This window comes from Pteropus vampyrus, unplaced genomic scaffold (assembly GCF_000151845.1).
Source record: "Pteropus vampyrus isolate Shadow unplaced genomic scaffold, Pvam_2.0 Scaffold12, whole genome shotgun sequence".
Classification (NCBI taxonomy): Eukaryota; Metazoa; Chordata; class Mammalia; order Chiroptera; family Pteropodidae; genus Pteropus; species Pteropus vampyrus.
The window spans coordinates 746,570-758,481 of NW_011888793.1; the positions used below are offsets into that span (position 1 = coordinate 746,570).

Sequence of the window (11,912 nt, forward strand, 5' to 3'; positions counted from 1 at the left end):
TTGATGTTCTGTTTAAACTGGATGCGGTCTAGGGTTGCCAGAGAAAATATAAGATGCCTGAGATGTCCCGTGCAATATTTGGCACATACTTGGTACTAAAAAAAATTATTCATCGTTTATGATAAATTTAATTTTAACTGATTAGACACAATATACATACATATAAGCACTACCTTAAATTGCAGTCTAAATAATTTATGAAGATACTTAAATGTTATGCATATTATTAGATTTAAAATAGCATTATTTTTCTTTTGGAAGAAAGGACACATAGAATTAGGTTTATTTCAGACTTGTTTTTTAAGAACTTATTTAGGTGTTTTGTTCATATGCTTTTCAGTACAATAATATATGTAAGCATCAAATTACTCCCCCTCAATATCTAGGGAATTCTTGAAAAATAGTGAAATCTGTATATTCTAAAATATACCTGAAAGCACTGGATTATAAACGTATTAAACTGCCTACTTGAAGTTTTAAGGTGTTAATATGATAGATTTTAATTTAGACTTTTTTAAACAGTTTTTTTCCTCCTATGTTTTTGAGTTGGCACTGATACTGTTGATACTTTCAAACCCTGTATAATAAATAGCGTTATGTGAGGAAATCTGTTGTCTATTGAAGTATATGGAAGAAAGTATAAATGATTTTCTTTGGTTTTTTTTTTTTTTTTTCAGATTCTTTACAGAATTGGAAGCAAGACATCAGAATAATATCTTCATAGATGACATAAGTGACATTGTGGAAAAACACACAGCATCCACATTTGACCCGTACGTGAAATACTGCACAAATGAAGTCTATCAACAACGAACACTACAAAAATTGTTGTAAGCTATACCGAATGTTACAGTTTCAATTGTCTAACCTTGTTTGAATTAAATCACATTGATTGAAATTAGTTGAGCTCCTAACTCATCTTTAGAAATGCCTTCTTATGGGCTATTTTCCTGAGAGAAATGTTTAAGAGGATTGCTTTTAGGGTGAGGGTGTTTGAGTAGAAAAATGTTGTCTCTGGAGAATTTTCTCTCTAAAGCAATTATGAAATTATAGTTTGTTGTTGTGGTTTTCCTTTTTTTTTTTTTTTAATTGCTATGATCAGCATTTCGAAACACCCGTTATCTAATCCTTTAACTGACCATAAAGTGTTTTGCCTGACGCCACCAGAGTTTTTGAGTAAGTTGAGTTAGTGCCTAGGATCCAGAGTTTTCTCTAGTATTCTAATCTTCCTCCATCCAAATGACGATTCTATTAAGTTGTTTATAGGAGTTGCTGATTTACCCCTCTGGGTAGTCTGAGACAGGTCTGAAAGAAAGCATTAAAAAAAAAAATCATACTTAGACTTTAATTGTGAAGCAAAAAAGAATTGAGCTTTAAATGTTCCTCCACACTTTTTCCATCTGTCCTATTTAGGTTAGAGTTTGGATGTGACACATATGCCATCTCTATCCTTAAAAGAGTCAACAGTTGTAATGCCTATATTGTTTTATTTTCGGGGGTTTTGTTTATCACAAGTAGCTGTTTGTTTTACAGTGCCATTGTGCATTGCTGCAAACTCCGTTTGGGGGCTTACTGTCTATTCTCATTCTCAGTCCTGTGAGTTGTAGCATTTGTGACCATAGCTTGGAATTCTGGTCAGATTCTCCGCAGGGTGTGGGATCCTGTGGAGAGGTCAAGGTTGATGATGACTACCATTAGCCTTATGGCTGCTTGGAGAGTCAGCGCTCTGGTGATGTTGGTGAGAAGGGCTGATTATGCCCCTTCCCCCTCCACCTTCTCGCGAAGCTTTTATATAGGAACGGTGGGAAACACCCACAGCTGCCAACCCCAAATGAGGTTTTCAATATAATGCAGGATTTGTCAACACTGCTGACATTTTGGGCTGGATAGCTGTCTGTCGTGGGGCTGACCTGCATGTTGTAGTGTGTTTACCAGCATCCCTGGCCTCAGCCCACTAAAAGCTGGTAGCATCCCCTCACCCCAGTTGTGAGAACCAAAAAAGCCTGCAGACATTGCTGAATGTCCCTTGATCACACCCCTCACTTTCCCTGAGTCCCCTTCCCTCCTGGGAACTGCTGGTATAAAGGTTTGCTCTGTCACTGTTAGAAAACAGGCAAGTTACATGTTCAGAAACAAAGCCTTAAATTAGAGCTAAATTTCATATTGTTTTTTTTTGTTTGTTTTCTGTTCGGTGTTTTTTTTTTTTTTTTTTTTTGCAGGATTTAAAAAATGTGAACAGGAACTGCTGTACATTATGTAACTCTTAAAAAAAAAAAAAACCAAAGATTTTGAGCTTTTACCTGGAAATTAGTAATTGTGTTTTCAGGAGCTTTGTTGCAGTTGACCTTGAACTTACATTTAGGGCTCCGACTTTCAGCCCTAGGAGCTTTAGGCTTTGGAAACCAGAGAATTTGAAAACAAGCAAGTAAACAAAGCCTAGGGGACCATCCTAGGAATATTTAATCCTTGGGGGGTAAGGGTGAGGAAGGCTGGTACCTAACTGAGTGATTTAAAGAGACAACTGGTTTAGAGTTTGATTTTTTTTTTTTAATTTCCTAAAAAATCTTTTCAAAATCCACAGGAAAGAAAACTTAAAACTCCTCATTTTAATAAGAAAATGAAATTAAAACATTTTTGTGTAATTTCTTTTAATTTTCTATTTTGGGTATTTCCTAGTTTATTTTTAGCAGACTTCAACCAAATCATCTAATTTTCAAGATCTATAATATTTTAAAAAAGATTACAGTTGCCACAACCCTGCTTCTTGCCCTCCCGCTCCCCTCCAACATGGGGTAACAGCATCCAGGACCGTCTCTTCCCCACCTCCTCCTTGCAAGTCACAGTGGAACTCCTCACAGCTCCTCTTAGGGTGAAGTGAGGTGAGAGAGTGAGAGATGCAGGATGAGGGCACCCAATGAACATCAGAAGACCCTGGTTTGACTTTTGCCTTTACCAAATACTAGGTATATTATTTGGCAAGTCGGGGGCCTTTCTGAGGCTCCGTTCTTATTGGAATCCCCACTTGGCCTTCCTTAAAAATTGTATAGGTGGTTCCACGTATGGTCATGTCGGTATATGATGCTAAATTCCATAAAAATGATGTGGCAGTATTGTTACTGTTCTCATGCCACTGAGAGGGGAGAAATACTCTGGCTGATGTGGTTAGAAGTTTTTCTGTCTTGGAAGCTCCGAATTAGTAAATCTAGACTAACATTTCTTTCTTAGATTATTATCCATGCCTAGAGAAAGGGCTTAAAACAAATCATTTGTTATCCTTTTAATGGAATGTTTCTAGACTATTAGATATGAGCTCTAGTCTGGATACTAATTTGTAATCGATATGTTCATCATTATGATACCATTGCCTCTTCATTTGTTTACTTTCCACTTCTATAAATTTCTAGCTCATGCATTTCCATCTTATTGTTCATACTGTTACCTTAAACTCATATTTTGTCTTAACTATAAAAGGCAGACAAGCCATCTATGTCTGCCTATGTAATTATATGTTCATGTTGTTCTATATATTTAAAAATCATTGATAATATGTGAATTTAATCACAATGTTTCGTAATACATCTTTACTTGCTTCTTAACTTGAGGAGGAAGTATTTTGATGTTTCTTCTTTCTTTGTTTTTCCTCAGAGCCACCAATCCTTCTTTTAAGGAAGTATTGTCACGAATCGAGTCCCACGAAGACTGTAAGAACTTACCCATGATCTCTTTTCTCATTCTCCCCATGCAGAGGGTGACCCGCCTTCCCCTGCTGATGGACGTAAGACATGATCTGGTGGCTCCTTCCTCTTTGGGTAGTTGCACTGCCCAAAATCTGATTAAGAAAATTGTTCTTATTCCAGTGGAATTGATACGTAACCCCTTTATAAAATCTCCCAGTTGAGCAAGAAGGTGTTCTTCGGTTGGAAAGCCTCCCTTGTGTCTATCCTCAGAAATTATCTTTAGTTTAGGTTTTGTGTGGTCACTCTGAAGAATTTAGATTACATCACTTACTTACCACTTTTTGAAATGGGAAGAATATCGACTTTTTGAAGTCGAAAGCCCTGAGTTCTGGTTCCGGCTGAGCCACGAGGCGTGTGACGTTGGGCAAGTCACTTAATCTCTTTGGGCCTCAGTTTCCTCAGATTGATTACTAAGATCCTTTCCCGGATGCAGCGGTGCTTCCATTCCAGTGTTATGAGGCATACACTTACCCCTGTTCAGACTTGTGCAGAGTGGGTGAGAAAAGTCCAGCATCCTGCTCGCCACATAAATATTGGGAAACTTGCAGAATTTTGAAAATTTAGCTTTCTGATTTTTTTTTTTTTTTTGAAGTCAGTATTTATCATGTTTAAAGAGAGAATGCAGCCAGGTTATCAAAAACAAATTTTGGCTTTAAAAAGGTTATTTTTAGGTTCCGTCCCAACTTGTTCCCTACAGATGCCCCGACTTTCCCACTCTGCATCTTTGTTCACATTGTTCTTGGCTTCCACTTCTCAATTTTCCTTTTGCACATGATCAAGAGAAGCACATCTTTCAAACACCAATGCTCCTTCTTTTTCATAAAGCTTTACTCAATTCCTCTCCAACCAATTTATCTTCCTCTCCATCTGAACACCCACAGCACTTTGTGAGAAGGGATTCTGACGTGTAAACTTGATGTAGTGAAATCCTCTGACTCTGGAATAAGACGGACCTGGCTACAGATTCCGGCCCTGCCACTTCTTGTATGATCTAGGACAAACTGCTTAACTCCATCTGAAACATAAGTATAATACGTACTTACCTGTAGGGTTGGCATGAAAACAAATGACATCATAAATGTTAAGTTTGACAATAATAGATAACATTTCTTGACTAAATTAATAAATATAAAGGCTTGTGCTAAGTTATATTAATATCATAAGGTTTTTTAAAGATTCCTCTGAGAAGCAGTTACTGTGCTTCTTTCCATTAACATTTTATCAGAAGTCAGTCATTTAAAAGAAGTTTATTTCATGTGACTTCTAAGACTTTTATAAAAATACAAAACTTTGGTTTACATGAGGAAATGTTATTCAAACTTAACTATTTTTTAACAAGAAATGAGTGCTTTCTAAATGGAACATTTCTTGTAATGTTATGAATCTTTGGAGCTCTTTTTCTTCTGAAAATGCATTTAGTCATGTTTCTTTAGATTCTGTATATGCTGTGATCTCTCAGCTTCTTGCAGTCTCTTTCTGTTTAATTTTGTGAAAATTGCTTGAATAGATTAGGACTCACAAAATCTAACAAAAAATCTAACGTAAACCTTTTGGAGGTTTATGCCATGATTGCCCAGTGGGCTCTATACTTTTCTGCGATTCTAAGTAAAACTGTAGTCATTCTCCCTAGAAAATTCAGTATGCACACAATTTTACATAAAATTGAAGTGTACAAAGACATTGTGAACTCAGGATGACTGCTCTCTGGGACATAAACCAGTATTTTTCAAACTGCTTTAGTACTCCTTAGTGAGTCGTGAAGTTGATTATTGAATCATGAACAATGTTTAAAAAAATGAAATAGAATTGAACATGTAGTATATGATATGTACATGTTTCATAAGATGGTTTAATATTTTATTAAAAATTTGTTTCATTTTTGTGTGTACGTGTACTGGTTACAGTATAAACATATTTCTTACAGCAGGTCATAGCAAAAAAAAATTAAGAAACATTAATATAAATCCATAAATGGCACACTCTGTGCTTCTCACATATCCCATATAACAATCCTGAAATCTGACTGTCAGATTTATAGGCCTAGTATTCATCTACATTTCAGGTACCAGTGGTTTGCAAGGTCCCCTACCTTCTACTTCTGCTTGATGTCTTTGCCCTAATCTGTTTCCCATGTGTGAGAATCTGGCCACCTAGGCAGAATACAAATGTGCTTGAAACATTGTCTCTTCAATTTTACTTCATTTAGAGATTTAGTTGAACTTGTAAATTGAGATGAACATTTTAAACAATTTAAATGGTTCCGATGACTTCGAAAGAGCATAGTTTCAAAAGTTATGTGTAATCCAGTTTACTTTGAATTAACCCTCTGAGCTCAATTTTACCATCTCAAAAATTGCAGTATCAATGTGTCAAGAGAAAATTCAGCATCCTTATTTTCTTGATCTTTTTATTCAGTTGCATCATTTACAAGTATAGTTATCTCTAATAATAATGATGGTAAAGTAATTTTATCATTTATTGAGGGCCTACTGTCTGCAAGGCACTCATAAAGAACTTTATATGTATTATCATTTAACCCTGCAAGAACCTTGTGACATAGTTGGCATTATCCTGAATTTACAGATGAAGAAACTGAGGCTTATCGAGATAGGGTACATGACTTGCCCAAGGTGAAATCACAAGCGAGAGACAGAACTCCAATTTGAAACCAGGTTTATCCACCTCTGAAGTCTATTCTCTTATTTAACCATTCCCTGGATATACTTGGATCCTGCGTATTTAAAGACTATTTCCTAATTTTGTAACTGGATTTTAATGTCACTGTCATACTCATCCATAATATTGCATTCAGCATTGTTGAGTTTGCTATGTATAAGAGGATATGTCTGGACATTGGTTTTATTATACTTAATAAAATAAGTCAATTGACTTTTTTTTTCTTTTACTTCATTGCAGACTATCTGTCAAAAAACACCTAAGGACTCTCCGAAATATGAAGTCTGCAAAAGGGCCTTAAAGGAAGTAAGCAAGGTAACTGTTGAGTAGCTCATCAGACAGTAAACCATTCAGTTCCTCAGAAGAGAATGTGTCTGGGTTGGATGCTGAAACTTGGTAGATTCTTACAGCCATTTGTACAGCATTCTTTAGGTACCCGAGAAACAGAATAGTGTTTCCTATACTCAAATGAAATGTGCATTTTTATTGTTTCATTTCAGGGCCTATAGATACCTCATTTTCTTGTGGTGTCTAAAAAGCTGTTTATTCATTCTCACTAAATAAATATTTATTGAGTATCAACTGCTGTGCCAGGTGTAATGCCAGCCATTGAAAATATGGTGTTAAACAAGACAGTTTTGGTTACTGCCCTCCTGGAATGTAAGGTAGACACTGAATAGGAATTACAATAAAAGGATGGTGAGTGACATGATAGGGAAGAACGTAATCATGTTTATGCTGAACCTAAAGCAAGAGTAGCTATAAACCAGGGATTAGGATAAAGAGAGAGTCTCGGATATGTCTAGAGACCCAAGGGCAAGGAAGTATTTAGAAAATCTGAAGCCCAGAATGTTCTTCATGGAACTCTAGAGCCTAGTCTGGCAGAGAATACTGGGGAGTTAAGGAATCGTGGACCTTATCCTAAGATTACGTGGAAGCTATACATTCATGTGCTGTGAAGGTGTTAATGGGAAATGGGACCAGTTATGAGGCTTTTATAGTTGGTTAGGCTACAGATGACAGTGACCTATACCGATGTGATAGAAAGATGGAGAGAAGCAAACCTTTAATATTGGGAATGTAGGCATGGAGATTGATTGGGTGAGCATATCAGGGTCACAAGTCAAGGAATATAGTCTCTGGCGTGGGCAACTAGGTAGATGCTCTTACTTATGTCTGCAATAGAAATAGGGAGAAGATGATAAGTTCCACTTAGGATATGTTGTCATTGAGTTTCCTACAGCACACCCAGGCAGGCTGAATGAACAGGTCAGAGCTCCATGGAGAGACTGAAATTGGAGACATGAATTTGGGAATCATCAGCATATGGATGATTTTTGAAGGAGAGTGGCTAAGATTACCCAGAATTCGTGTGCAGAAGAAGAAAAGTAGTGAGTCTGAGATATAACCATAAAGAACACCAACATTCATCCTGTTTAGGGAGAAGGAGTCAGCAGAGGAGACTTAAGAAACAAAACAGAATATACCAGAGAAGGAGGAAAACCATAATGGCCTGGCACATAGCAGATGGTTTGGTGACAGGAGCCCAGTTGAGTGCTCTTGAAAGATAAAATGAAACAATAAGTGAAGCCTGCATTGAGTTTCTCATCAGGTAGGTCGTGGCCCTGCAGTGGTGGCGTGAGGAAGCCAGATTGGAGTGTGCTGAGGAATGAGTGGGAGGTATGCATATGCAGCCAGCCAGCAATGTAGCCAGCTGTTTCAATAGTGAGGCCCGGCCGAGTGGAAAGAGAGAGGAAGCCATAGCTGAAAGAGAAGTGAAGGATGGTCTTTTTTTTGTTTAAAGATTAGGAAAATGTGGGCCTGTTAAATGCTGATAGGAATATCGAGCTGAGAGAGAGCAATAGAAGGTATAGGAATCATGAGGATATTGTATGAGCAAGGCACAGGGAGCAGGGATAATGATAACATCCGATGCTGCCTCAACATAGCAGAGCTGTGTACCACCTTTGAGCTGGGGTTGTCTATATCACTGTGAAGCGCTGCTTAATCAACTTTAAATCGACTCAATTTTACTTATCCTCATCCTTGCCAATAATTACAGAATTGTGGGTTTTATGAGGTAGTTGTTTATTTTTCTGGCATATGTTCATGTTAATTATAGCTCAAAATTAAAATTTGGAATTTCACTTGTTTGCTTAATCTGAAATGAAAAAAAATTGGGAGTTCCCAATATTTATTTCAGAGAGCGAAATTTGGTATGTGAGGCCCAAGTTTTTACAACCAAACTCCACCTAAGGCCCTTGGGCAAGTCTGTCTACATAGTTATTCCTTCTTGGAAAGAAACCAGAAATACCTCTTTGGTAATTAAAACGTAATGAAATGCATTTGTTGGATATGAATAATAATACTTCAATGCAATTTCTCATGCATGTTGCTGAAGTGACTGTGACAACTTACTGAATTTGTGGCCTTAGGAAGACTTACTGACCTAGTCAAATGACTCAAAAACAGAAAAGATGTTTCTGCTAAAGGAAAAATGTGTTTCCTTCCTGATTTTCTGTTCACATGCTGGTGTGGAGCCTGGGGGAGGGAGATTTCTAGGGAATCCGATAGTTCAGCTTGTGCAAAGTGGTGTCTGGTGTTCAGGGAGTGGCGGCCAAGACATGCTTCTTATGTCAATGAAACCGTCCTGCTCTGTTCTATTTACTCTCCCATGGAAAGAGAAAAACTGCTTTAACTCTCACCTCATAAAACTCCTGCTCATATTTGGAGATAGTATTAAGTTATAAACTTCTCTCCTAATGGCAAAATAACAAAGTCTCTTTAATCTTTTCATGTAACTTAATTGCTTCAGCTGTTTACAAAGAGGTAGATGTATTAACAGGAAAAGATCTGTCAGCCATATTATTAAGTGAGGGACATTAAGTTGCAGATTAATACAAATAGTGTAATGACATCTAGATAATAAAGTGTGTTTATATACATATGTATGTTATCGATATATAGAAGTAGTCTCAGAATCATACACATCAAGCTTTAAACCGTTGTTACCTACGGTAAAGGGAGAGGAGTGTGGAAAGGAGGAATTAAAAAGGTTTCTTTTTTCACTGTACATACTGCTCTGTAAAAATGTATTCAAGGTTTACAAAGGTGTATTTTAAAAATTAAGTAATAAGTATATATTACAGAAAATTTGGATAACTTAAGAGACAGAAAATAAAATGTTTCAGTAATTTTATCGGACATAATGACTTTTGTCATTCTACTGCACAGTCATCCAGTTAGGTTTCTATCCACTGCTAGAAACGTACACTTACAAGTGGATTCATATGGTACCCATTTCATTTACTGTTCTAAATGCTGCTGCATGGAACATTGTCTTACATAAATGATCACGCTCATTTGATTATTTCTAAAGATAAATTCCTAGTGTGTATTGATTGGGACAAAAATGTAGGTGTTTTAAAGGACCCCAAGAGCCTTCAAGAAAGGTTGTTCCCTACTTGGATGGGAGACCACCTAGGAAGACCAGGAGCTGTAGGTGAAAAAAATAAAATAATAGGGGATTGTAAACTGACAAGGTCTTTGCAATCTGTGAGGTCAACCAAAGGTTGCCTTGCCTAAAAAAAATTTAAAAAAAAAGAAAAAAAGAAAAAAATATATAGGTTGTTCCCATGCCCACAACCACCAGAACTGTTGGTGTCTGCCTTACTGCACACTTCCAGGCAGTAAATATTCTTTTAATTTTTGAGAATTTGATAGGTTAAAAAATATTCTTGTTTTAATTTATATTTCTGTATTAGAGTGATTGAGCTTTTTTTCAAATAAATCTGGCCTAAAACAAACAAATGAACAAAAAATCAGCGAGTTTAATTTAATAAAGCTTTGACAGATGTCGACGGAAGGCATGGATTTAATATACTAAGGCAGATTTTAATTAAAAACACCAGACCACACAGGTCCAAATTAGAGCTTATCTCTTCAAAATAGTCATTAAATGGAGTCCACTGATGATACCATTGATTATGACATTTTGGGAGCTTTTTTTGTTTTTAACATGCTTTCCGAAGCATATTCTCCTGAAGTGGTGGCATGACTATCTTTTGCTGATGGAGGCAGTTTAGGAAATAAGATGATAACTCAAACTTAATAATTCTACTTTTCCCTTTCATTTTAAAATGGGATAACTATAAAGGAATTGTTGCTTTTTAAAAAAGTGATTTATAAATTGTCTCTGAAGGCAGTTCGTTTGCACAGAGGCATTTGCCGAGTGTTTATTGTATGTTAGGTGCTGGGTTGGGCTGGGCACTGGGCTTACGTATTTGTGGAAATTTTACGGTCTTTACTCTCTAGTCTTTTTGGAGAGGTAATGGCCAAGATCAGTCCTGGAAGACAAGTAGAGGGGCATTCAGCTACACTAGAAGGGGCCAGTGGGACAGTGGGGTGATGAGTGTTCAGGCAGAGGGCAACACGTGTGAAAGTGCCCAGTCAGGATGGCGTGTGGTGCTTTGGCCAGAAATTTGGTAAGGTCGAGCGCCAAGATAAGAGCAGTGAGAGGTTAGGGATCAGCAGATAGGAGCCAGATTGTAGTCGTGCTAAGCCTTAGTTATAAAAGCTGTGGGGAGACTTTTTAAGGATTTTAAGCCAAGGAGTTTCATGATCAGATTTGAACTTAGAAGTATTGATATGTAAGGGGTGAGTAGAAGTGACGTCAGAGAGTTAGGAGACCAGTAATCCAGGGGAGAAGGGTTTGAGCCTGAGTTCAGGGGGCAGGGCAAGTGGAGGGATGTGAACAGCAGGACAGAAGCATTAAGTAGACTTTATGACTGTTCGGAGGTGAAGGGCAAAGGAGAAGGAGGTGTCTGAGAGTGATAAGGACCACAGTTTTTGTCTTAGAGAAGTGAGTAATGCTGAGATCTCTTATCACTGAGGGAGGTGATTGAGGTGATGTTCAGGTTTGGTCATTCTCATTCTGAGTTTGAGATGGCTCTGGGACATCCAGGAAGAGATGTCATCTAGGTAGTTGAATGTAGGGACCAGGAGCATAGATTGGAACACTATGAACATATTCCTCCAGAGAAATCTTAAAAATGCTCTGAGCAGTGGCTGCCTGATCGGATTGCACTCTGACATGTCCCAATCCTTTTTGAGATATTGCAGTTTCAAGTTGCCCCTAACCCTGGCCAGGGTATTTTCTGCTCTGAGCTTTGATCATGTTTAGGCATCAGTCCCTGCATCAGTGAACTCTTCAGACTAATCAGACCTTAAGATATACTGTAACTGAAGATGGGTATAGCCTCCAAATCTAGAAATCTGTTAAGCAGTTGGAAATTGGTTAAGTATCCATCAATAGGCAATTGAATAAATACATTGTGGAAAGCCAATAGTATCATGGCATAAATTGTATCATATGACTTCCCTGCTGGAAGCCTGCTGGTGGCTTCTCTTTGCACTTAGAATACAATCCAGCCACCTTGAGAACTTGCAAGCTTTGACCCCGGCCTGTTTCTCTAGCTTCATTTTGGGCCAACTTCCCAG

General features: G+C 37.5%; 1 protein-coding gene across 2 annotated transcripts in view; it reads left to right on the forward strand.

Moving 5' to 3' along the window:
* Positions 1 to 11,912, forward strand: part of ARHGEF26 (Rho guanine nucleotide exchange factor 26) — a 133,289-nt gene that overhangs the window by 75,463 nt on the left and 45,914 nt on the right. For both annotated transcript variants that reach the window (XM_011379226.2, XM_011379218.2), the window contains exons 7-9: positions 678 to 830; positions 3,646 to 3,775; positions 6,654 to 6,728. In XM_011379226.2, coding sequence (XP_011377528.1) covers positions 678 to 830; positions 3,646 to 3,775; positions 6,654 to 6,728 — 358 coding nt within the window. The remainder of the gene's footprint in view (positions 1 to 677; positions 831 to 3,645; positions 3,776 to 6,653; positions 6,729 to 11,912) is intronic.